General features: G+C 45.6%; 1 protein-coding gene across 2 annotated transcripts in view; it reads left to right on the top strand.

The window, feature by feature from the left end:
• The window catches only part of CDC25B (cell division cycle 25B), a 30,914-nt gene extending 16,329 nt beyond the window's left edge, over positions 1-14,585 (top strand). The window contains exons 5-16 of one of the 2 annotated variants that reach the window (XM_085642698.1): positions 804-840; positions 1,677-1,778; positions 2,208-2,324; positions 2,522-2,653; positions 3,315-3,389; positions 6,228-6,410; positions 6,913-7,008; positions 7,112-7,174; positions 8,263-8,361; positions 8,819-8,952; positions 9,800-9,911; positions 12,353-14,585. In XM_085642698.1, coding sequence (XP_085498824.1) covers positions 804-840; positions 1,677-1,778; positions 2,208-2,324; positions 2,522-2,653; positions 3,315-3,389; positions 6,228-6,410; positions 6,913-7,008; positions 7,112-7,174; positions 8,263-8,361; positions 8,819-8,952; positions 9,800-9,911; positions 12,353-12,493 — 1,291 coding nt within the window. In that variant the 3' untranslated portion in view covers positions 12,494-14,585. The remainder of the gene's footprint in view (positions 1-803; positions 841-1,676; positions 1,779-2,207; positions 2,325-2,521; positions 2,654-3,314; positions 3,390-6,227; positions 6,411-6,912; positions 7,009-7,111; positions 7,175-8,262; positions 8,362-8,818; positions 8,953-9,799; positions 9,912-12,352) is intronic. The other variant, XM_085642697.1, reaches the window with a different exon arrangement.
• The last annotated feature ends 11,560 nt before the right edge of the window (positions 14,586-26,145 follow it).

The raw sequence follows: 26,145 nt of genomic DNA, 5'->3' as shown, positions 1-26,145 counted from the left end.
TCATATGTGGCCCTCATGGGTGATAGGTCTCAGGGGCCCTGTTTGCAGGGCCTGCTCTTCCAATCTCTTTTTTTTCATGCCATGAGCGCACTTTACAGGTATCTGATTGCTATCAAGACCTGTTAAATTAAAGTTTGTAGATCTATATAGCACAGTTTATCACCCGTGAGGGTATCCAGGCGCAGTCCATGGGCACTGGGAGATAAAGTGATTTGTCCAGAATCACAGGATGTTGCGCCGGCGCCGAGACTCGAACCTGGGTTCGAACCTGGTGCCCAAGCTCCAGAGTCGGCAACTCTGGCCGCTGTCCCACATCCTCACAACAAGCAGCCTAGCCCTAGCTAGTGGGAATTTTACTCATGTTGACCTTTTGGAAAACAAAATGGCTATTTTTTTTAATTGGATTTTAATATTAGGGTGAACTTGCAAATATTAAATAGGTCTGGGAAAGCGAGACTGGTCGTTTCTCTGTATTACACATCAGAATCCAGTCATCTCAGATAATATTTAGGCGTAACGATGCCCGCCCACACATCTGCAGTCTAGAAGGCTGATGACAGCAGTGTGAACTCTTACTCTGAAGCGAGTTACTTCCATTGCAAGGACCTATTTTTGGGGCACTGGGCTCTTTCAGGCCCATGACTGTCTTCATGGTAGCTGGTCGGGTGGGATTACTGTAAAAAGAGGATGAATGTGGTTTGTCTGCTGCGTGACCTCCTATGTTATAATCAAACCCCTTTAATAAGCATGAACATGTTGTCGATGGTAATTCACTAATGAATGCCTCCCCCTTGATTTTTCAGCAGCAAGTGCCCAATAAGAAGAATAAATTCCCTTCCGGTAAGTTTATTAACTTGCTTGGAGACACCTTGCACGCCACAGAGATCTGTGTTGAAATGGTTTAATGCCCACATCTACCGCATTTTCTTCAAAAATGCACATCTTGGGCGGGAAATGGAACGTGATGCAACTGCTGAAGGATTTCCCATAGTGCAATACATTTAAAAAAATCTCAGTAGCCTTTGCCTCGCGAGCAAGAAATATTCCCCTCTCCCCAAACTGCACAGTGAGCCCCCCCATATTTTAATTTCCCCCGATTGTGCACAGTTGTTACGCAGCAATTGTTTTCTGATCAGAAAATATATGGACTATGAAACCCTCCGCTTCTTAGTTCAAATAAATGCTACCCGCTGTCGCAGTGTGATGGCCCCATTTTCTGTCTCTGCTTTGTTGCACCTGATGCAGTGGTGTGATCCCCTTCACTCTAATACAGATCAATAATATTTTCAAAATAAAAAAGGTAATCTGCTATTGGAGAATCGGAAGATCTTATAAAAATGAGCACAGCTAATAAAAATAATATTAATATAAGAGACAAGGTAGAAACAATCAAATACATTAAACAATGATATAACAATTGTTTTAGGTGGGTTAGAAATTAAGAAAGATTACCATATGACTAGTAAAACATGGTAGGAGCTTCCAGAACCTGAGACTTTCTCAAATAAATGTGTTCCGATCTCAGCCCTGTGTTCTGCGCTCACAGTCTGCTAAAAAATCTCCATCCTCTCTCTGTTATTCCGACACGCCTGTACATGTGACAGTTTAGCATGTCTCTGTGCCCTACAAGGAGTTCTACAATACCTTTAATGGTTGCTAATGCTTGCTCTTTCCAGGTCACGCTGCTGGGCTCCAGTCTTGTCCTCAGAAACATCTCCAATTCACCTGATTTCTCTCATTTCACAGAGAGGGCTCCAGCACCTTGCGACAAGGAAAATGTAAGTCACGGCCGGCGTCTGCTTCTCCTAGAAATTTGCATTTTGTTACTTATTAAACTAGACATGACGAAGTCTGTTTCAGTTTCCTGCCTTTTATTCATATTTTTTCAAGCTATTTTCTTTAGATGGGTCATGTAGTGTAATCATTTTGGGCTACTCCTCTGTTTCCTTATCTGTCTCATCGCCCTCACCCACAGTAATTACTTAGTTTCAACATAAATCAACTGATTGATGTCTTGATGTAGTCTTCTTGATGTCCGTAATATATCCCAGACAAAAATTTTTGTAATTAAAGTTGAAGTGTTATTTAAGTGCTGGTTTGGAAACGTGAAAGGCGTTGGAAGCTAAATGTATATATAAATAAAACGTGCAGAGTTTGTACTATTGGATCCACTGTTTAGTAACATGGATTGTCTGTGATTTCTACAGGAGGTTTTTATATTTAAGAAGCCTTCTTCACGTCCGATTCCACGATTCCGCCATTGCTCATTCGAGGACCAGAAGGACAGTTTTGCCCAAAGACCAAATTCAGCACCTGCCCTCATGGTAAGTATGAAGAGTAAGTCTTTTCATCGTATGTGTCCTACATAGTCGATTTCACTTTACATTTGTTTGTTTCTAACTTCTAATATGTGCTTCTTCGTTTCCCACCGAAAACCATTTCCATTGGTCGTTTCACAATTGACGTTACACAGCCGGTTGGTGCTATTTTTAATTTGCTTTCGCTCATCTTTCGTTCCCAGTGTGTCACCCCGGAGAAGGAAGACCGGGAGCTGGACAGCGGTAGCCCTATGTTCATGCGCCGCTCTTCCTTGGTGTTCTCGCCCAACAAAGACGATGGGTTCATGGACATCGTGCACGAGCAGCCTCTGAAGGTAGGCTTCATATCTGAATCCAGAGCGCGCTCCATCATTTCACGCAAGCGTCAGTAGACACAAACCTATCTGCAGGCTACATTGGCAAAAAGACATGCATCAGCGTAAAGGGGTCTGGTCTTGGCTATAACCACGTAGGGCCTCATTACGAGTTGACCAGTAAAATAATGCATAAATAATGCAGTCTGAATTACTGGCATTGCACTGTTCAGGTAATTCAGGACCCGGTGTTACAGCTTTACCGTTCTTGGCATTTCATTTTCCTCTCAACGAGGTTTAAAATATGTAATCTGTATTTTGCTCATCGGTTTCCTCTTGTTATGCCTGTCCTCTTTACTTTGTTCACATTTTGCTGCATTTTCACTGACATACGTGAATCTGGTGTGTGAGATTGACTGCACAATTTATAATACCAATTTAGCTAGAAACTCCTGTTTAAACCTAACTCAGGAGCATCCAAGGTCTTAATTAATAACGTGTTAGCGTCGTGTTTATAAGCTACTGTAGAGTTGCAAACAACACATAAAAAGATACTGATGAAAATTGACTTGGCCTTGTGACATGCGTTAGAGACTGAAGTCATACTTGTGAAATGTCATGCAAAGTTGATGCAAACGTGCCTTGTGCTTCTTCATTAAACTGCCTTTCCCCCCCCACCTAGAATGACACCAACCTCCCATCCGGGATGGAGAACCTGTTGACAGCCCCCCTCGTTCGGACACAAGAATCTGAAACGGTGAGTGTCTTAAAAGTATTGGGGTTGGGTGGGCGATTGGCACGGTGGGTACTGAGGAGCAGGAGAAATGAGTGAACCGGTTTCAGAAACGCTGCTCTGGTAGTAATTAAAGATGGATTTATGTAATTTTAGTCAAAATATGTTTGAGCCTTGTTTTGCGACTGCATTGCACAGCATCATCAGAGCATTCAGGGGCTAAGAGCCCTCCCATTGCTTGCATTGTTTTCCCTCTTCTTATTCGTGTCCAAGCTTGTCAATCTTGTGCTTGTCCCTCCCATGGAGCATAACCTGTTTACTGTCTCTTGAATGACTAGCTTCTATGCTTCCAATGCTTGCTTTTCATGTGCTACTTTTTTATTATGGGAGTGCATATGTTTTCCATCAGTCTTCCCCGTGTACTTCTCTCCCCTGCGGAGTGTAGTGTGCTGCTGGAGGTTCTGTGCGCTTCTCCCTACCCCTCCATGTTGTGCTCACCCTTGAGTGCTTCCCTTCATTGCTCTCTTGCCGTTGTGCTTTTCTTGCCCATGTGCTACTCCCCTGCCCACTCCACGTTGCTTTCTTACCTATTGCTTCTCATGTCTCTCCCATTGTTCTCCTCCCCACCCCGCCCTCCATGTTGCTTCCCCCACCTGCGCCCTACTGTCCCAGCCTTTACTTCCCTCCAAACGCACCCTCCACTCTTGTTTTTCCCACTCGTGCTGCTTCCTTCACCCCATCGTCCACGTTGCTTCCCCTGTGGTACCTTTAAAAATTAAAGGCTTTTGCTCTACTTTCTGTTTTTTAAACTACCGATCCAAATTGGTAAATAAAAAAAAATGCTTGCATCATTTTGTAGGCATGCATGAGATGCGTGCCTACAATGAAACGGCTGCCTCTTTTTATACTTTGGTTTTCTTTTTTAGACACGCTGCACAGCATCGGGATGCTGTACATGTACACCAAGGCTAAAAACTATTAGTAAAGTCAGTTGGTCCAAAAGGCGCGACCTATTGTCTTTGACAATACTCGTCAACTCTTGGGGTTAAGAAGTGTGTGGTTTCCGGGGCGGAGGGGGTAGGATGTGGCCCTTTCATGCTAGGTCCAGCCCCGTAGCTTCACATGCTTATGTAAATGTTCATCGCATAATTACTGTATTCAGAATTCCCGCACAAAGAGGTCTCTATTGTAGGTGCACGGCCCTAAATAATGTATCCATAATGCACGCCTTATCAGCAGCTCCTCTACAGCAGGGGCTTGTCCTACTTCCCACGTGCTGTTGAGGGAGTCTGTTGCCCTTGACGTCACGGCTGCATTGTAAACGTTTAAAAACAAAGGGCGTGTCATGCTGCGACTTTCGAACATTCAAACCCTGGCCCCGCATTCCAGGCTGGTGAGAACACTGCGGCGGCATTGGGCCGTCCCAGCCGCCGTACAGTACCCGGCCCTGCCGGCGGCTCTGTGCCTGGGCACAGGGGCACAGTGGGGGCTCCCCGGGGGGGCTGTTCACATGCTGACGTTCCATTATAGCAGACCGCGCTGCTGTGCGGAGGCCATAATTGCTGTTTACAGGGAGCCGTCGGGAAGGTGGCTTCCATCAGATTAAAGTCTTTATCTTTAACAAGCTGACAGAGAGATTAGTGGTGAGCACCTCCCATCCTTCCCCCAGCCCCAGCTCAGGGGCGTGCCCTACCCCAGATGCCCCTGGGTGGGACTTATTTCTACTGCCAGACTTCTTACTCTCTTCCCTCTAGAGCGCCTGGACGCACCTTCGAATACAATCTGTGCTATACAAAAAACACTCGTGCAAACATGATGTCACGAGCCAGTATTCCCCAAAAAAAGAAAAATGGCAGTCTTTGAATAACGAGATATATTGCCGAGTAAGCGCTATATACATTGAAATTACAATACAATATATGAATGTGCAGATGAGTGTGAAGGATCGACTCAGTAGTGAGACAGATCAACTGTATACATTCTTAAATAACATAACTGGAGGCCACCGTATAGGTAGGTGGGCCCTGCATGCTGATTGGTCTAGACTTTAAAGTCTGTGATAGTATGGAGGCATCTGTGTAAACCTTCACATACAGTGTCAGGAACGTGTTTTCTTGCTTCCACACAGTTCAAAGGCAGTTGGTTTCAGGTAGTTTCTGACAAGGAACCCGCCAATGCCCTTTTTCTTAAAAGCCCTTAGCATCCTGGGATGTGTAGTTTCACTTTACCCATTCTAACAATAGGCCACCATTTTGGTATGCAGAAAGCTTACTGGCTTCTAAGCCTGTTTTGGCTAGAGGTCACAGCGTCACACTTTTGTGCATGACTGTAAGCATGGTACGCTAGGGATAAGAATTCCTGTCTTTTGAGTCAGAATTGCTTCCGTTGAATACCATAGAAAACTACAAGCAAGAACTAAACAATATGGTGGCTCAGCTTGATTCTTGAGACCAAAAATGGATGTTGGAGAAAAATACCATATAAGATTCACGCTGCCACCGGAATTAAATTTGTGAGCATCTTCAGGGAATCCTTGGCCCAAGATAAAGGGCAAAATAGTTGATTAGATCTGTGTAATCATTGGCTGGATTTCTAGCAAGCTGTCTTCGCCTTTAATCCTTCCTTGGTCAAAAAAAGGAGTACCATCACGCTAGTATGACACGGCTCGTCATTTGTAGCCTTTTAGAGCTGCGCCTTTATGGGAGCTGTAGTTGGTCACTTCAAGTGCCACAAAGGTACTTCCGGTACCAAACCCTTTTTATGACTTTGTTACGTATTGCCTATGTTTTCATTCCTGCCAATAGTTTTACATTCCAAAGTCAGGCAGTGTTTTGATGCAAGTCTGATCCCATGTCCCTGCAGGATTTGATTATCCGGAGCAAATGCCGCCGTCTCTTCCGTTCGCCCTCCATGCCCTGCAGGGTCATCCGGCCCATCTTGAAAAGGATGGACCGGCCTGAGGACGACAACACACCTGTGAAAAGCAAGCGAAGGAAGAGTCTGTTAGGCGACGCCATCGTAGAAACGGTGGAGAAGGAGGAACCGGTGAGTCGTGGGAGGGGCACTAAGGGAGGATATATTGTCTTCTGGCTGCATCATTGTCTTTTCAACCAACAAGTTTATTAACTAAATTATTGACTAGTTCAGAAATCAAAAGTAATAATCTTTGCTTCACCACTTAGCCTAATTGAGTGATCCATGGCAAATTAGTCTTCCCTCTGTGTCTCCTTTTCTAACAATATTGGGGTCATTTAAGAGGTTTCCCGACTAAGCACTTTATAAAATATAGGCCTCTAAATACATTTTACGGTGATACTTATGAATTTGTGAGTTCCGTGGCAGGACGCTGGTCACCTTACTGCCCAGCAAGATAAGAATTCTAAAGTGCCCGGAGCACTATGAAAAACTCATTAAACACTGATTTTTAAAGTGCATGTCTGTGACCAAATTTAAAATGAATTCTTTGTTTGGGACCTAGTTTAGAGAAAAGTTGATCTTAAACATTTACTGGCCTGATTCTAACTTTTCTTCACCTTTCTTATATCAGAAAATCAGACTGTGCAGATCAAAGTCATTTTGCGCTGATGAAATTGAAACCATCTTGGACGATGATCAGCGGGAACTCATTGGAGATTTCTCGAAGGTAGAGGAGCAAGCACACGCAGTCAAACGTTTAAACACAAAAATAAATGAATGTTACACAATGGCCTTCAAGGTTGTTAACGTGAGTCCCTCTTCACCTCTAGGCCTATCTTCTGAAGACCATCGAAGGAAAACACCAGGACCTCAAGTACATCTCTCCTGAAATGGTAGGTCGCGTCTGAGCCTGCAGGTGTTTCCCTGTACTCTTGTTGTGACTGCTGGCTGCACGCATCTTGAGCAAACATTGTTTTAGGACTCACATATTTACTTTTAAGGAGGCATTGAATAAAAAGCTGTAACCTGGCTCCATAGCGTGAGGGTGACTTATAGACAATCCTGCTTTTCGTCCACCAGCACTAGGCATGCCATGGCCTGTCAGCCATCTTTACAATGAAAACATAGAACTACAAATCCCAGCAAGCCTAGAGCTGCTGGCATAAAAATAGGACTAGAAGGAGATCGTCGTGACACAGGCTTAGCTGAGAAAAGTGAGAATGGGTAGATCAGCAATGCCCAGCTGCTGTTAGTAGCACTTTTGAGAGAGAATGGGAGCCTGGTGGGATTAAGCAAGTGGGAAGGGGGCACTTTACAGCTAACCAAGTGATGATAGAAGAAAACTAACCAACCTCTGGGCTGGTGTGCAGCATTGGAACCCGGACTGACTTGTTCTTCAGAAAGCATACCTCACTTGCATGGGCTGCTGCGTATATAGCCAGGTCCTAGCCACATTTTATGTAGCTTGCAGTGAAAAGCTGCAGTTTTTTCTGGTCACCACAGATTTTGAGAAGACTACCACCATGCCATTCTCGGGTAACTCCAGTAGCGGGGTCGGGTCAGTGACACAAAGGATCCCACACTCATCTTTCTCATCCCAGCACAAGGAGGCCTCCTCCAACAAGAAGCTATGGTCTGAGCTTATTTAGAAGTGCAGGAGATGAAGAGCGGGCAAAGTGCAACGAGCCCGCAGCCTTTCACTCGAAGAGGCTCGTAGAACCGGTGAATGGCTTAATTATTGTGCACCGGCCAAGCTCACGCATGTAGACACTGACCCCACAGCACTTTAGAGGCTAGTACTGAAGATTGAACGGAGCTGAGAATTTGTCCTTGTATCCCTCAGCTGCACAGGTAGTAGGCGCCAAAAACGTAGAGGACAGTCAAAATGCAAGACCGGTGTCTGTTCTTGTACGATGGAGCAAAGCTTGTGCAATTACATGCCTCCCGTTTTCTAACCTTGTAAATTGCTTTATTCCCCTAGATGATGGCTGTTATGAGCGGGAAATTTAAGAGCCTTGTGGAGCGTTGTGTGGTCATCGACTGCCGGTATCCATACGAGTTTGAAGGCGGCCACATTAAGGTAACTCGTTAATTTTTTTACTTGCTCTGCTTCCCGTGAGTTTTTTCGAGCCCTTTTGTACACCTTGTTGCAAATGCATTCCCATTTCATCAAAAGGGGTCTGAAGACAAGTAGCCTTCCTCTTTGCCAAAATGACAAGCTGATGGCAATAGGGCATTTTTCACAAATATTCACTATGACTTTGCCTCACTTCTCATCAGAATATCTTTCCACCTTTCCTGTATATCGTCGCATAGCTCTACCGCGCCTCTGACTGGAGTATGCTTGCTCCTTACAAATTCGCATAAACATTTAACTAGGCGAGACTCTTTTAAATGACCATGCACCTATACCTGAGCTTACAGCCCCACCCGATGACCTACAGTTCTTAAAAACTGAAGGCACAGCCGCTTCTGTCTTTCCGCAGTTCGCATTGTTCTTCTTGCAGAGTTGACTTACCTGGCGTTTGTCTCCTTAGGGCGCAGTAAACCTTCCCATGGAACAGGACGTGGAGGAGTACTTGTTGAAAACGCCAATTGTTCCAGTCAGTGCAGAGAAGAGAGTCATTCTAATCTTTCACTGCGAATTTTCCTCCGAAAGAGGGCCCCGAATGTAAGTATCGTTCACTTTAAAGATGGCACGGCTGGGCGGGTGTAGCAGAGAAGTGGCGCCGGGCTCATCTTTGTCCTTGGTAGCATTCCTTCTTGAGGACCAAAAGTGCAAATTTTTCTGCTATTGATTCTCCCAGTCTCACAAGGGTGTGATCAAGTGGGCAGGATTCCTAGGTCCACAGTCAATAGTGACACAATTAACACCGTCCCCCTCTACAGAGGCTCTAAGTAAACCCCGAGTTTGACCGGGAATGGAGATGGTCAGCTAATCTTGTTCAAACCCCCTCCACAGAAAGGAGCCTTTTGGAAATACCTATATTTCAGTTTTTTTAAGAATTGTTCAAATGCAAACATTTGTCACAGAACCTTTGGTAAGATTTCTTTACATTTCAAGCATCAAAATCGAGAGAATTCTGCAAGCATACGTAAGGTAGTTGCATAGATGTGCATTGCTTCATCTGGTAGTTCGATGCTGTTAAAAATAGCAGTACTGTGATGGGACCAGAGTGGGGAGAGGGTTGGCATATTGTGTGTCTTATGCGCTGGGACCAGTGCCCAAAGTGCATCAGCCCCACTTAATTTTAACATGAGCGTACATTGTCTTGCACTGGTGCCAGGACTTTGCAGCACTTACACAGCTGCAAAACATCTTCATCTACATCGTTTCTACTCAGAATCTCTTTATGTATGTGTACAATGGGGCTTCGTGGAAACAATTAAATGAGGTGACACTTGTGTGAAGTTGAGTTGGGTTGGAGCACAACACCCTTATTATTACTTAAAACTAAATAAAGTTGATGCTGTACCAGCAGCCTGCAGTAAGATACTTAACATCCTCTGTTTTGTAGGTGTCGCTTTGTCCGTGAAAAAGACCGGATGCGCAACGAATACCCCAGCCTTCACTATCCCGAGCTTTATGTCTTGAAAGGCGGATATAAGGATTTCTTCCCAAAGTTCCAAGTAAGGCCCTCTCCCATATCTCTCTCCTGTGATTTTATTTCAGTTGGGTGGTGCGGGGGCTGCGGGGTGAACCGTGCATTTCATCACACCCCAGGGCCAGGGTTGGGCTGGAAATGCCACAGAAGGCAGTTTGCCAAGGTGCCACTAACTAGGGGGTGCCACGCCTATGGCGGGACGCCGGTGCCTACCTGTGTGGCTGGGTGTGGTGGCATGCGACATCACCGGCCTTCAAGCAGCGCAGGTAGTGGTTGCCGGGCGTGCAACGACCAGGAAGCAGTCCCGGGTCGCCTTCGAACTGCTTAGCGCCGGACCCCGCCCATATGAATGTAAAAAAACATGAATGTGTGGAGAAAGTAGCATTTGTTGAAGATAAAGTGGTCTACTTGGGGACCCACGTTTATGGATGCTTAGGGCTGCAGGGTGTGTCTTTTGGCCAGTTGTACACACTGTATCTTAAAGTGCGCACACAGTTTATTGACTCGTATTTGAGCTACTTGTTTTGTCTACTGTCTGTAAAATTGCTCAGTGGGCTGAGCTCCTACTGCAGATACGTGTGTTTTAAACAGCATAAAGACTGATTCAGTTTTTCATTGTTCTGAGGCTGATACAAAGGGGAACACCAGTAGACAATTCAGCTGGTGGCTATTACACAATGCAGATATGTTCATGGTCGTAACAGGATTGACAGTGGAGCCTGAGGGAAGCGCTGCTCAGTAGAATATTGCCACCAGGTTGCATGGGATGGGAGGATGGGTATCCGCAGAGCAGAGGAATCACAGTGAATGTAGACTCTGCTTCGGTATGGCCCAGCTTTCAGAGTGAACCCCAATTGGAACTGCTTGAAATGCTTACAGACACCATAGGGCAACTCTCAACTTCAGTCAAACCATCCACCAACCAGGTCTTTGGTGGGTGGTCACAAGTTCCTCCCTCCCTGGAGTCCCCCCTCCATTGGGAACACCACAGCAACTGTCGAAGTACAACGAGGGCCAAATGTAATGAGTTGCATCACCCTTGAGCCACGCTATAGGGTGCAAGAGCGACGCTACTCACAAGTTATATGTATCAAGTCACGCAAGCCGCCCTTGCGTGGCTCTGGGTGACTTGATCTGGAGTAACGCAGAACAAATCGCTGTGTTGCATTCGCTGCCCCAGAGAGGTGTTCCCACTCAACGTCCATGTATTTTGGCGCATTACCAGATTTTACCATTACTGGTAGACTTGATAATGAGTCGAATGCTACGCGTCCTCAGGGGAGGCGTAATGACGAGAAATATGTTTATTTTTCCTTGTTTTTTTTTTTGTCTATTCTGTAGCACACATAGAAAGATGAACATGCTAAGGGGATTATTTTTTGTTCAGGAAGGTGTCCGTCCCTGCACAAAAGCAATCCTGTCTGCAATGCAGGCACCCTTGCACCATGGTGCAAGGGTGTCTACATTTGCGCCAGGTAGCCCATTGTTCAGCAGCGCTGGGAAAAGACAGAAATGTGCTGTACTATGTTAAATACGGCGTATTCCTGTCCTTTCTCTGTCACGCAACGCAGCAAGGTGACTTGCTAGTCTGTGCTGTGCGACTTTTTAGTAAATATGCCCCTGACTCTCCAAGCCATCACTAGCAGGCGATACCTGCAGCTGACACTCTGTACTCATAGGCTAAGTAAGTAACTGAAAAAGCTCTAGCACAAGCAGCAAACATGGAACAGCATGCCAAGACACGTGAAAACACTTAATGCTTTAAAAAAAATGTGGGGCCCAAAAGTCTAGTGCGAGTATTACGTAAGCTGGAATCCGAACAGAATCTGCATGCCTGGTTGGCAGTCGGTCCTCTGGTGTAGTGAATGCAATGTCTCTACAGCCTCCTCCACACCTGTGGCAGCGGGTGTGTGGAGTGCGGGGGCATTTGAAGATTTTCTGTCAAGGAGCAACAGGGACATCCAGGAACAAAAGTGCAGCAGGCACGAATAACGTAGAAGGGTCGGTCCTTGATAGGATAGCCGCTCTTTTCCCATTCCCATAGGCCCCCATTTTTTTCATGATCCGTTAGCCAGTTCTGCCCTGAGGAACACCACCTTTCCCTACACTCCTAATGAAGCCGGGGAACACTGCAGCGAGTCAAAGGTGGCATCTACCATTACTTATTCGGGTGTCCTGTTGCTGGCTGCCTCTTAAATTAGGCGTTTTCTGTGTGCTCTGAAAAGCAGACAATAGGTAAAATTTAGGGTATGGAAATTCCTTCGTACCTTATGTCATGTTGTGTGTGCCTTTTTGTTTATGGTTGTACCCAGCATTGTGTATTGCCCCTTTTATGCCTATCTTAATGGCATTGCCGCATAGTTGCGCAAAACTTTTGTAATCCACAACCTCTGCTGTCTTTTGTCATATTATGACTTTCCCCCACTATTAAAATGTTACTAAACCCTCTTTGTGCCTCTTTCGCAGATACATTGTGAACCACAAGCCTACCGGCCCATGTACCATGAAGAATTCAAGGAAGAACTGAAAACTTTTCGTGCCAAGAGCAGAACTTGGGCCGGTGAGAAAAGCAAGCGAGAGCTGTACAACCGGCTCAAGCATTTATGAGGAGCAGGACCACAAGAACCTGCAAAAAACACCTGCTCGAAAAACACTTTCTAAGATTGGGCTGGCCCCACACTGCCATTGCCTGACCGCTACTGTGGAACCAACACATTTCTCGAGACCGCTGCTGGAAAGACATTTTGCTGTGGGCTGGACCCTATGGCAAGAGTCCATTTTCATTTTCCACTGACATTTTTGCAGAGAAGGCTCTTCGTGAGAGATCAGAGTGTGGTTGTCCACCTAAAAACGACAGGAACCTGGGCAAAACGCAACTGTGTGTGCTTGTCAAGTCTGCTTTGTGTGCCGTTTCGCATGGAGCATCTTCCGCCTCAAGTGGTCTAAATACAACATGGAAGTATATTAAAACAAAATTGACATTGTGCCTGTTTTGTTTAGGCCACTAGCTGAAACAGTGCTGTTCCGTTTCTCCTTCCAGTGCACCTGAAAATATGCAAAAGAAGTTTGGAAAATTATTTCAGGGTATTTCGATGGTCGGCCATACATATAAGAGCTGTTCGCCAAGTAACACATTATAGAGATTTTCAAAGATTATTTATAATTGGCTTAGGAGAGAAGGTGGAAATAGTGATTAATAGCAGATTTCCTCAAATACCTACAGTGAAAAAAATAATAGTAGTAAGAAGAGGGCTATCAACAATACAGCTAAAGCCTGAATTTGCCATTATAAAAATCACAATTTCTTGAAGGGAGCCTGTGTCCGCCCACTGAACAATTTTGAATTTTGTCAAAAGATTGATTGAACCCCAGTTTATTTGTATTATTTATTCTCTGGTGGCAGAGTTCTTGGTTCTTGGGTCTATGTAGTAAGAATCCTAGTTTCGTAAAACGAGGATAGAGGATTCGGACATTGTGTCGTTGCTATGACAGTGACGGAAAATTCTAGTTTCCTTGGGCTGCGCTAGAGGATTCTGATTGCTTCAGTCGACCAGGAAAGTGGATGCTTAGATTGTGATGGGCGAGGATGCACAAAATTCATCTCCCATTGGTGGCGGATTGACATCAAGCTCCCATGATCCATAGAAGATTCTAGCAAAGGTAAACCTGCTAGGTCTAAGAAGCTGGAGACGTGAAAACGAAAAGGCTAAACTGCAATGTCAAGGAACATTTTATAATATTTAACTAACATCATGGCTACATGTTGCAACTGTGCAGTATGAAGATTTGTGTGATCAGGGTCCATTTTCTTGTGTCTTTGCTTTGTGGTGTTACACTACGGAAATCAAGAGTGCAACATATTTAAATGCTTCCCCCCTATATGGCTGCTTCTTTAGACATTCTTTATAAAGCACTTGAATTATTTTGCCTCAATTTGGCGAGGCAGCCATTATCTTATAAACACGATTAATGATTCAGATATTGTTTAGAACGCGTGTATTTTGTCTTAAAACCAGTTTTTGGGGAGGGGAGTGCAGGGGATATTTTTATACTTTTTTAATACTTTAAATATATAAATATAAAAGACCTTCCAGTACTATTTCTGAAATGTGTGAAACATGTTATCATAGTATATGGGTGTTTAAAAAAAGGAAAAAGGATAAAACTTAATAACATAAAAAATATGGATGAGAATTGTTTCATATGTTAGGTTCGAATGTACAGTATGTTAAGAAATCAAAGTTGAAAGGATATTGCAATCAAGACGCATTGCTATTGGGTGATTTTGTTTGTATTTATTTAAGGAGCTTCATACTTTGCCCATATATTGCTTCGAGTTTTGCAGTCACTTTTATTGAGACATTATTTTTTACTGCCCAGTGTGGAGGGGGGGGGGGGGGGGCATGATATTGTTTGTCCTTATTCTTAAAACAAAAAATCACCCACCCAAATATATTGTGTTTCTGTTAGTTATGTTGCTTTTACATGTTTGTTGAGATGCACCTTTGAAGGAAGAGCAAATCGGATGTCGTGTTGTAACACATCAGAGTGATGTACGATTGGATTTCGATGTTGTGCTTTTTATTTGTGTTGCATGATCTGTGTGTGGTTTTATGAGATTCGGGAATGCAGCGCCAAGAAGAGCCTCTTGCCCTCCGTTATGTTGCTGGGTGGAAATAAACTGCCCTGTCAAAACCGTCATCATTGTAGTGTGATTTTTTTGTTTGTTTGCGGGGCGTTTGGGGTGGTAATTTTGACTCCAGTCACTAGAAGGCAAAAGTGTGTGCAACCCATTAATCTACAACACAGCAAGTATAAACAAAGTGTTTTGGGTCTGGCCATGTTCATAGATCATAAATACATGCATGTATGCATACAAGAGATCCTTTGGACCATTTACATTTTGCTTATATCCAGCACAGGACTGGGTAGTGGTCAGCCCACTTCAGGCATTGGCTCTCTTGCACTGTGAGGGACAGCATCTTGCCTGCTCTCTGCACGTCTCCTATAAAACTAATGCTAGTATTCGTGGTCAAGTACTTAACTTTGCCAGTGCTTTTTTCTTTCTATTTTTTGTCACCATAGTCGGTTTACATTAAATCAAAGACAATCGCACCTCTTATTTTTCCCAACAAGACTCACTTTCCTGCAATATGTGTTATTTCTACCCCTGTTCTAAGTATGCTTGCCATTTTTAAAATTTTCATTGCAGGTATATGACCACTGCTTTCAAGTGGCAGCATGTTTCCCTTTTTGGTGGCATATGTGTACAATAAAAAATAGAAAATGTTGCCATTGTCCCAGCTTTTTGTTGGACTCGTGAAGTTGTGGCCTTCGCGCAGATCCGGTCTCAGTTCCAGTCACAGGGCTGCTCCTGTGAACGCTCCAGTTCTTGGTCAAGGCCCTACTTTAAGTCGAAGTCCCAGCGTAAGCATAAAAAAGTAAAGCGGAACTTCCTCTACTCTCACTCCATAGAGAAGGCGCAAGGGATGTGGCGATTCCTCAGCTGTTTGTGCCATGCTGAAGCTTCCCTGGTCATCATCGATGCCGCAGCAGAAAGAGGCGGCACAAGTTCACACCTTCAGGCCCTGCAAAATCACAGGGGTCTCCAATCAGTTCTGCATAAAAAGTTTCCAACAAGAGTGGTGGATACTAACATTTGTAAGGAGTTTTGAGTTATTATATCGAATCGTGTCACCATGATAATTTATAATTCACGTAGAAGAGAGTGAGCAACAGGTACGCTTGCTTGATTTGCTTTGGAAGAAGGGCTATCACCACAGTATGAACAGTGCAGGTAATATGATCTTGGTTATTTTATTATTATTATTATTATTATTATTAGGGTTTTATAGAGCGCATAGTAACCCGTGAGTATCCCAGCGCTAGTACCAAGACAGTTGTGGAAGAGGGGAAGTCTAAGAAAAAGAGCGAAAGGTGCGGGGATCAGGGGAATAGGTGTGTTTTCAGAAGTTTTCTGAACCGGAGATAATCCGGTTCCAACCTAAGGTTGCGAGGGAGGGCGTTCCATAGTCGGGCTGCGTTCACAGAAAAACGCCGTCCACCAGAGCGTGCCTTCTTTACTCTGGGAATCGCAATGAGATGCTCCTGGTTGGAGCGAAGAGGTCTTGTAGCTTGGTAGGGCCTAATGAATTTTTTGAGGATGGGGGGCCTTTGTCCTGCAAGAGTTTGTGGGCCAGACAGAGAGCCTTGAATTTGACTCGCTCTCTCACTGGGAGCCAGTAAAGGTGCTTTAGGGCGGGTTTAGCTGAGGATCTGGCAGGAGTGTTGGTAAGAAGCCGGGCTGCGGCATTCTGAATCCTTTGGAGTTTATTAAAGGTTGCCTCGGGGGCACCCAGATAGATGGTATTGCTATAATCCAGCTGTGATAGAATAAGGCCTTGGATAAGCAATTTCTGGGAGACAAAAGGAAGCAGAGGCAGAATTTTCCTGATGGATTTAAGGAGCCCGAAGCAAGTCCCAGCGATTTTTTTTGGCTTGGGTCTTAAAGGATAGATCTTTTTCTAGCCAGATTCCCAGGCTCTTGATCTCGGTCTTGGAGACCGGTGGTTCACCCAAACACACAGGCCAGATGTTAGGTGGGAGGGAGAGCCCCTTTTGACCCAAGATTAAAATATCTGTCTTAGATCCGTTGAGTTTCAGCGACGAACTGTTCATCCATCCCTGAATTTCGGAAAGGCAGCTATGGAGGTTCCATAGTCGGGCTGCGTTCACAGAAAAACGCCGTCAGTGCAGGTAATATGATCTTCAGATCTTGGTTATTTTTTTAGCAAAAAGTGTCTTTTTTGACAACTGTGGCATAGAATGTACACTGTTATTAGTAGATTCTTTTGAATACGCATGAGAGTTTAACTGTTTGGAAACAGTGTGCTAAGAATGATCTCTGTCCATAGAGTAAAATCTGTTCACAGTACTCAGTTCTGTATTGAGATCACGTAAAAAAATGTATGTAGGTTTGGTGTGTGTCAGCAGATTAAGGCATGCTTAGTCAAGAGATTTGGTCTGACTCCAAAGCAGTACATGGTGAAGTTTAGAGGCACCCAGAAAGTGAGTCCAAAAGTCTTGGGTAGACTTTGTGGACATTTCAGTGAAGGCATTAGAAGGCTGGATTGTTGGTAGCAAAGTGGACACATGGGGGGTTGTAAAATGTGTTTTTGAAAGAACATATTTTCACTCAATGTGCAGAAAAGAAGTTACTCCAGTATCTATTGGCTCTGAGCTGACAGACCCCAGAAAGCTGAGAGAAGCAGCTGATGAGTGGGTGAGAACCCGGGTTTCCATTCAGCACCAGGGAGGTTACCAGAAGAAAGGAGGACAGGTCCCTCCCCACATCAAAGCCCAAGGGAAAGAAGGTCAAAACTAGGAGTCCTCCAAAGACCAACAAAGAACTGCACAGGGGGAGGGGGGTGGCGAGCCAAACCAAATTCAAAGGGAAGGGGTATCAGGGAAAGAAAAGTAGGTTCTTTGATCCCTCAAGTGGGTAAGTGTTTTTACTGTAACCAACCAGGGCACAAAAAGTGAGATGCTGTCTGCGCCAAGAAGCTCCCTCCTAAGGGTCCATCCCCTGGGATTGCCAGTGTTAGGGTGGGTAGTGGTATCCCCTAAAGGCAGTTGGTGGAAGCCGCCTTAGTGTCCCTGGGTGGGGTGAATATTTCCACTCTTGCTGCCTTACCTCCAAACATGGACAGTACAGGCAGAGGCCTAAAGTGAATGGGACTGAGGTTGAGGCTATCAGTGACATGGCTTAGTGTAACTCTGGTCCTGGATGAGCTGGTGCCTCCAGGGAGGTTGCTACCAGGCGAGCTTCACCGGGTGATTTATGCAGACAGCACTACCAGACTCCATCCTATGGCTGTGGTGGATTTGGAATGAGGAGGTGTGAAAGGCCCTATGAAGGTAGCTGTGTCTAAGGTGCTCCCAGTCCATTGTTTACTGGGCAATGATCTTGAAGCCTGTGAGTGGTCAGAGGTGGAGAGAGGACTCCATATGAAAATATTGGAGCTCCCTGAGTGGTTATGTGCTGTGACTAGGTCACAGACTAGCCAGAATGGAGGGGCTGGACACTTGGACCCTGGAACCAAGGGCCAAGCATCCAAGGACAAGGGTACTGGGCCTGGTGAGCCAGCCCAGGGAACTCCAGATGTGCAGGAAGAATCTAACCCGGATGGGGAGGATCTGGCCTTTGAGGGAGGGACTGGACACTGCCGGAGCTAGATTTGGCAGAACTGACAGGAGCCGGTAGACCCTCCACAGAGGAGTTCAGTAAGGGACAGAGAGACTGTCCCACCCTTGAGAGCTTGAAGTGGATTGCCTGTAAGCAAGAGGAGGGGATGACAGTGTTTTTTTTAGAATCTACTGGGAATATGGACTGCTTAATACTAAGGCCAGAAACCTCAAAGGGGCCACCAGGAGGTTGGTGGTGCCCCAGTAGTACAGAGTTCCTCCTGACTTTGGATCATGAGATCCCCTTGGCAGGACATTTGGGACCGACAAAGACATGGAACCGGTTGGTGAACCATTTCTACTGGCTCCATATGTCTGAAAAGGTAAAGGAGTTTTGCAGCTCCTGTGTCACCTGTCAGGCCAGTGGCAAGGCAGGGGGCAAGACAAAGGCTCCCCTAATACCACTTTGGTTGAGGTTCCTTTTGAAAGGGTGGGGATGGACATTGTTGATTCCTTGGATCAGGGAATAGGTATATCTTAGTGGTAGTGGACCATGCCACTAAGTACCCTGAAGCAATCCCTCTTAGAACCATTGAGGTTCTTGCAGTGGCTAGAGCACTGCTTGGTGTGTTCACCAGAGTGGGTTTTCTGAAAGAGGTGGTGTCAGATAGGGGCACTCACTTTCTGTCCAGCTATTTGACTGCGATGTGGGATGAGTGTGGTGTCAACTAGAAGTTCACCACCGCCTATCACCCACAAACAAATGGTCTAGTTGAGAGGTTCAACAAAACCATTAAGAGCATGATAAATGGGTTGTCAGAGAAACTCAGGGGGAGATGGGATGTTCTCCCATGCCTACTGTTTGCCTACAGGGAGGTGCCACAGCAAAGAGTTGGATTCAGTCCCTTTGAGTTGCTGTTTGGACACCCCGTGAGGGGGTCATTGTGCCTGCTGAGAGAGTCTTTAGAGAAGCCTCTAAAAGAAGCAAAGGACAATGTGCTTGATTATGTGTTAGGCCTGAGATCTAGAATGGCAGAGTACATATACAAAGGCAAGCAGGAAACTTGGGGCCGGCCAGGAGCTCATGAAGCACTGGTATGATCAGAAGGCTACTCTTGGACAATTGGTGTGGGTGTTGGAGCCTGTGGCTCCCAGGGCCCTCCATGACAAGTGGAGTGGGCCCCTATCCAATCTTAAAAAAGATGGGTGAGGTTACCTATTTGGTTGATCTTGGCACCTCCAGGAACCCTCATAGGGTCCTACATGTGAACAGATTGAAACCCCACCATGTCAGGGCAGATATTACCATGTTACTGGTCACCAATGAGGGAGTAGAGGAGGAACTGAGCCTGTGCCCGTCGACCTCCTCTCCACCACTGTTAGTATCTCTTATGTAACTCATGTAATTCAAAGTCCTTATGTGACCCTGAGGGCGGAGGAGAGTGTTCCCAGTGGCTGGGGCTGGTAAAGAGGAGCATGAAGCGCCCCATAATGCCTCGCCAGGCATTTGGAAATCTGCCGTTTTGGTGCTTTGTGGCCCCCAGAGGAGGGGGTCACCCTCACTTGTGAAAAGGTGCTGGGGGAGCTGCTGGAGGAGCGCAGTCTTCCCCCCCCCCCCCAGCACGAAGAAATCTGCCATTTTTGTGCCTGGTGGCCCCCAGAGGAGGGGGTCACCCTCATGTGTAAAAAAGGGGTGCAGGGGGGCTGCAGGAGAACCGCAGTCTCCCCCAGCATAAAGAACAGTCCACCCCTAAGTTTCACGGGGCATCTGAAAGAATAAACCCTCAAGGGCTCCGCCAGCCTTTAACACCTTCTAGGCTGGAACTCATGTTCTACAGCTGAGGGTGTACTATGAAGTGCATCATGGAGTGAAGGGCTGAGTTGGGGATGTCTGGAGAAGGGCATCCCCTGGAGGTGAAGTGGTGTAATTGCACCGAAATGCATTTACTATTGGTTATTTCTTTTCAGGTGGACTGAAAGTCACATGTGTAAAGTGAAGTACATGTGTAAGGTGATGTTAAGCTAAATGGAGTTATGTTGCTGGACCTTCCTGCTAGGGGGTCTGGCTGTATTTACGTAATCCCATGCTTTTACCTGTGATTCCTTTTAAAGTGAAGAGGCGCACTGCAGGAGAAGTGTAGTTGCCAAGAGTACTTCTTTTGAAGTCATATGTGTAAGGAGATGTCATAAGCCAAGTGGGGCTATGTTGCCAGACAGTCCTGCTAGGGTGTCTGGCTGTATATGCGCAATCCTGTGAAATATCTGTGATGCCCTTAGGGGCTGTAATTGCAATGCATTCAAATGATAAACCTAGGTGATGAGTACTGTCATTCTAAAGTGTGCGTAAACATGGATTCTTGCTGTTGCGCTTAGGTGAAGACCCCAGACTGAACTAACTGCATTGGGGGCAAGTTGATGTGCATACATGGGAGTGGTGGTACTAGACCCCACTCCCCCTCCGGGAGGGGTGGAGATGTTATGCAATGTCACAAAGTAATTCCAACAGCTTATGTATATTTGTAAATTGGTGCATAGTATTGAGTGGTGTGTGTGTTTAATAAATGTACTCTTACTTTTATAAAGCAAAGTACAGACTGGACAATCAATTATTGAGTGTTATTTTTGTGCACCTGCAAATGGCGATTACTAGCCCACACCACCTCCCTTGAGTAAGCCTCAGACTGCTCTGCAACGCTACCCTCTGAGAGTCAGGCGCTACAATTGGGTGTTTGGTTCCCAGTGAAGGACAAATGTAGTCATGTTATTTGTGCAGGCCTCACAGATGCTGCCTTGTTTTCCAACATTGGTGTCTAGCGGCGGGAAACATAGTATCCCATTCTGGTGTGCATTTATAGCATTTGATAAGTCCAGTTTTGCCACATATTACCTATGCAGCAATGAGCAAATGGAAGAGCGCAAGGCTCTGAGAAAGGTTCAACGTTTTGTTTATGTGAACTAAAGGTATGGGAAAGGAAAGCCCAGCGCCCATATGTGTCATGTGAAGTTATTATGGTTTAAATGTAAGCTGTATTGATATGACCGCGCTATGTTGAGTATAATGTGCTAGCGGGATGGTGCTTTCCAGGAAATTATTGCATACAAATGTTCTAAGCCATATTGTACACCTTTGAACCCTAACACTACATACACTACACCTGCATGAGGAGGGTGTCTCCTCAAAAGATAGGGACAGCAACTGATACCTACATCACAGGTGGGGGAGTAGGGGTTGATTGACCTTCAAGGGGGACAGGAGATGTAGGGGTCCTGGGAGGTTCCCGTGCTTTTTAAGGGCAGGGAGGGTTTCCACAGGAGGGGCCCCAGATATCCTTCCCCAACTGGAAGTTTCTTGCTAATGGCGCAGGCCAAAACCACTGGAAGGGTGGGGCAGGAGGTTTCTTTACCCCGTGTAGTAGCGCCCCAGGGGTTCCCATGGTGGGGGATCCCAAGAACCTTTTCCCACAGTGGGAGGAGTGTGTGGTAGAGTTGAGTGTCCGGCAGGTCCCCCAGGTTAACTGGTGGGGAGGTGAGCAACCCAGGGGTGGCCCCTGGTAGTGGCTGGCCCCCAAGGAGGGTAGTTCTTGAGTGATGGTGTGTAGTGGTAGCCCCTAGGTAACTGACCCAGTGGAGATCTGAGTGGGGGTGATGTGCTCCCTAGTTCCACGTGGAGGGTTAGTGGTGGACCCTGAGGTGTCAGGGTCAGGTGGCTGGTGACCAGTCAGGTAGGCCCTGTGGGTCTTGAACCCCAGGCCCAGGAGCATGGGGGTGATCCCCTAGCTCGAAGTAGGAGGTAGACTTCTGCCAGGTAGTACCACCCTGAACACAGGTGGGGCCTATCTTAAGTGAAGGGACCCTGTGTTTCGCGAAGGGGTGGTGCAGGCCTAGCCGGGATCTTTAGGGTCCCGGGCTGAGAGTGGTAGTACTACCCTGAAGGCAGGTGGGGCCTATCTTAAGTGAAGGGACCCTGCTCTTCAGAAGGGGTGGTGCAGGCCATCCAGGGACCCTGAAGGTCCCTGGGCGGTCTCCCAAGGCGCTGCAGGGAGACTGGGGAGAGCCATTAGAGGTGGGCCTGGGTCTAGCTAACCCGGGACCCACAGGCTCTCTAAGGGTACTCCGGGAGGAGAGCGCACCTCTCGGAGGGAAGGGTACATAGGCCCTGTTCTCGCAGCGGAGAACAAGGAAGGGGTCTAGGTTACCGGGGTAGTTTCCGGGTGGAGCTACTGACGGGGGGGAATGAGCTGTAGGATGTCTGATGAGGCACCCAGACAGTCATCCTGAAAGGGTGGTGGCAGCAGAATGACCTCAGCGGCAGGCTGAGGGTGAGGGTCCAGAGAGGTTGCATCTTTGGGGTGCAAGGACCAAACGGAGAGAGGGTACTGGTTGGAACAAACTCTGGAAGGGAGACCAGCTAGTGACCCAGGGGATGGGATTTAGACCTATCCCAGAAGACCGCATCGGTGCTAAGGCACTGGACCCTTGTCCGGAGAAGTGGTAGGCATAGTGTTGCATGCCCAAGGGCAAAGGTGAGCCTAGTTAGGCTGAGTCCATGTAGACCATGAGTGACCTAGAGGTATCTAACCTAGAGCCCGGAGGGTTCTTAGGGTAGTCTGGGATCCCTGTCATGGGTGGAGATTTCATGGATGGGAGGAGTAGGTGGTCTAAGCGGATAACTGGTCAGTAAGGGGGGTCTGGTCAGAACCCCTTATAACTAGTTATCGCTGACTACGGGAAGTGTACCCATGTAGAGTGGCTACTTCTTCCCTGTAGGAATCAGCTGGGCGCGGCGTGTGTTAGAAGGTGGTTCTGACACTATGGGCCGCCCGGATGTTTCGCTTTTTGAGCACCTAATTGTTGAGCTTTTACTGTGGGGGAGCCTCATAAGTTGGGACTCACCCACAGTGAACTCAGGATGTAAGAGACTGCATGGGGATTTTACTGGTGTTCCCCTGGCTTGACCAGGCCACTGCGCAGCAGCTGGAGTAAGGGACACCGGGCTGGTTACATGCAGACACGTGTGTACATGGAATAGGCTTTCTAGGCTGGAAAGAAACATGCCAGGGAAAGTCAGTGTGTTTTACTGTGTTTTCACTTCATTATTCCCCTAAGGGAATGTGGGGCCCATGGCTAGAATAACTTCCGTTAGGCCTACAGATTCCAGACACGCACTTAAGTCCAATGTACCGAATGTGAAAATAAGTATTCTGCAGAGTCCAAAGTCATATTTGTACTGCTTTTGGGTCATCCAGAACTGTCATATTTCTCTGAGCCAGCCACGACCAGACCCAGGCTGAGGGCTGACCTAAGCTGGATGGATTGATAACCTTTCTTCCACAAGCGAGGGCCTCCTCTCCACTAAGAGAAGATGGGTGGGGCTACAGGCCAATCTATCAACCGCTGTCGCTAGGTGCCAGGCACCAGGCTTCACCAAGGAGGGAAGGCAGCTTGGGGGGATTCTCGACTGCTTTACTGATTACAATACCTCTCTGTACACCCCAGAAACTTCTCCTACTGATCTCATTGATTCCTTTTTTCAACGAATTCCTAAGTCCCCTGAGAACCAAGTTGATCTTACTTCTTTGAATTCCCCCATCTCCGAACAAGAAATCATTGATGCTATCTCTCTTCTTCCTAAAGATAAGAGTCCAGATGGATTCTCCGTTCGATTCTTTCTCCAATTTAAGTCCCTTTTGATTCCTCACCTTCTCTCTTTAATTAATTAATCACTTTCTTACCTCTGGTACGGCTCACGGCACTTTTACTCAGGCTATACTCTGTTTGATACCTAAAAAAGATAAAGATCCGTCCCTTTGCAAAAATTATAGGCCCATTTCTTTGATTACATAGATTGTAAGATCTTTGCAAAACTACTCGCCATACGCATTAATAAAGTAATTCCTGATCTTGTTAACATTTATCAATCTGGATTTGTCAAAGGTCGTTCCATTACAGATAACTCACGTACCTTTCTTAATATCATTCATTTGGCCTCTAAATTAGATTCTCCTTTAGCCGCCATAACATTGGATGCTGAGAAAGCGTTCGATAGTGTTAATTGGGAGTTCGTTTTTGGTGCCCTTAAATGGCAAATACATTCAACTCCTCTACTCAGCGCCGACCACTTCTGTTTGGGTAAATGGTTGTCAGTCCCCTTATTTCCCTCTTCTCAGAAGGACTAGACAGGGATGCCCCCTTTCCCCTCTTCTTTTCATCCTCGCGTTGGAACCCTTTCTAGAATCAATCAGACGTTCCCCTCACTATATGGGTCTCCAATTCAAATCACTTGATATTAAATTTACTGCTTATGCAGATGATATTCTTCTGTACATTTCTAACCCATCCACTTCCTTGACAGCTTTCTTTTCACTTCTACAGGAATACTCAAGAGTCTCTGGATATAAACTAAATGTAGATAAGTCTGAGATCCTACCTGTTAATAAATTCTGTCTTCCTTCTATGTTTTCTACTACGGGCTTTGAATGGAATTCTAAACATATCAAATGTCTTGGTATCCTTTATGCTAACACCATCAAGGAAACCATTAAAATAAATCTTGCAGATATCTTTAAGAAATTGTCCGCTTTGATTGACGGTTGGTCTCCACTTTTTCTCTCATGGTGGGGTAGATTAGCTACCATCAAAATGATGCTTCTTCCTATTAATTTTTTCTCTTCTATGCTTCCTATTTCTCTTCCCAATTCCTTCTTTCGTGTTATCAATAGTTTTCTCTTCAAGTTTCTCTGGAAGAATCGTAAACCCAGGATTTCATTGGCTCGCCTCCAGTCATCTAAAGAAATGGGAGGTGTAAATTTTCCTGATATTCGCCGTTATCATTCTGCCTTCACTCTAAAACAAATCTGGACTTCTTTATCTGAGACCTCAGATCCGCCTCTAACAGCATGGAGCTCGTTGAAACAAGCTCAGTATTCTCCTTTTTCTTTTCTCTCTGCTGTTTGTCTGTCTCAACCTCCTAAACGTTTCTCGTCTCCTATCTTTACCCACTCCAAAGCAATAACTACCTCTCTGCTTCATTCTCACTTACCTTCTTCTGACCCTTTTGTACGCACTCCAATTTGGTATCACAAATCCATTAAGATTAACAAACGCTCCTAATTTTGGAAAGAGTGGATTGACAAGGGTATTGTTACACCTCAACATTTAATGAAAGATGGTTCTTTTATGGATTTTTCAGATCTCCAAACTTCCTACAATGTTTCCCATTCTCGCGCCCTTCATTACCCTCTTCTTAAGGAATCTCTCATTCGCCTTTCTCTTCAGAACTCCCTCGCTATCACACCTGATCAAATTTTCCCCCCTCCATCGATTTCTCTACTCAATTCAAAGCTTCTACCATATATAAATTATTATCTCACTCTTCGAAAATTAGGACCAAATCCAATTTAGAGCTGGTATGGGAAAAGGATCTAGCCCTAACAATCCCTTTATGCACATGGAATTCCCTTTGGACAAAAATTCACACCTCCTCACGTTTCGCTAGCAGGACACAGACCTTATATTATTTTTATAACAGACTTTTTCTCACCCCCTGTGACATGTATACATTTAAGTTAACGAATTCTCCGAAATGTTGGTCCTGTCCTAATAATAACAGTGATTTCCTTCACATGTTTTTCCTTTGCCCTCTTGTTAAAGCTCTTTGGTCCCAAGTTTGGTCAAAACTAAATGATATTCTATTGACTAATGTTATTTTTGAGATTTCACATGTTTTTTTGGGCAGTTGTTCTCCTGTTTGGAATGTTCATGGCACTGAGGGTAAATTCATTGATTTATTTTTTGCTATTACTCTTCAAATTATAACTTCCAATTGGAAAGACACTTCAACAATCACCTTCCAAGCCTGGTGGAATTTATTATGTCATCATCATAGACTTGACCGTGCTTTTGCTAACTCTACTGCTTTGTTGATCAAAAAAGATTTGTCATGGTTGCCTTTAACTTCTTTTCTTTCCAGGTCAAATAGTTAATGCGTGTACATGCACTCTTTTATGTTTTTTTCTTGTTCTGTATATATTTCCTGTTACTTATCTTTCTTTTCTTCTCGTGTTAGACCTTTTTTT

The sequence above is a fragment of the Triturus cristatus genome, chromosome 2_2, assembly GCF_964204655.1.
Source record: "Triturus cristatus chromosome 2_2, aTriCri1.1, whole genome shotgun sequence".
Lineage (NCBI taxonomy): Eukaryota > Metazoa > Chordata > Amphibia > Caudata > Salamandridae > Triturus > Triturus cristatus.
The sequence above is the reverse complement of the archived record's forward strand: the minus strand, read 5'-3'. Positions and strand labels throughout refer to the sequence as shown.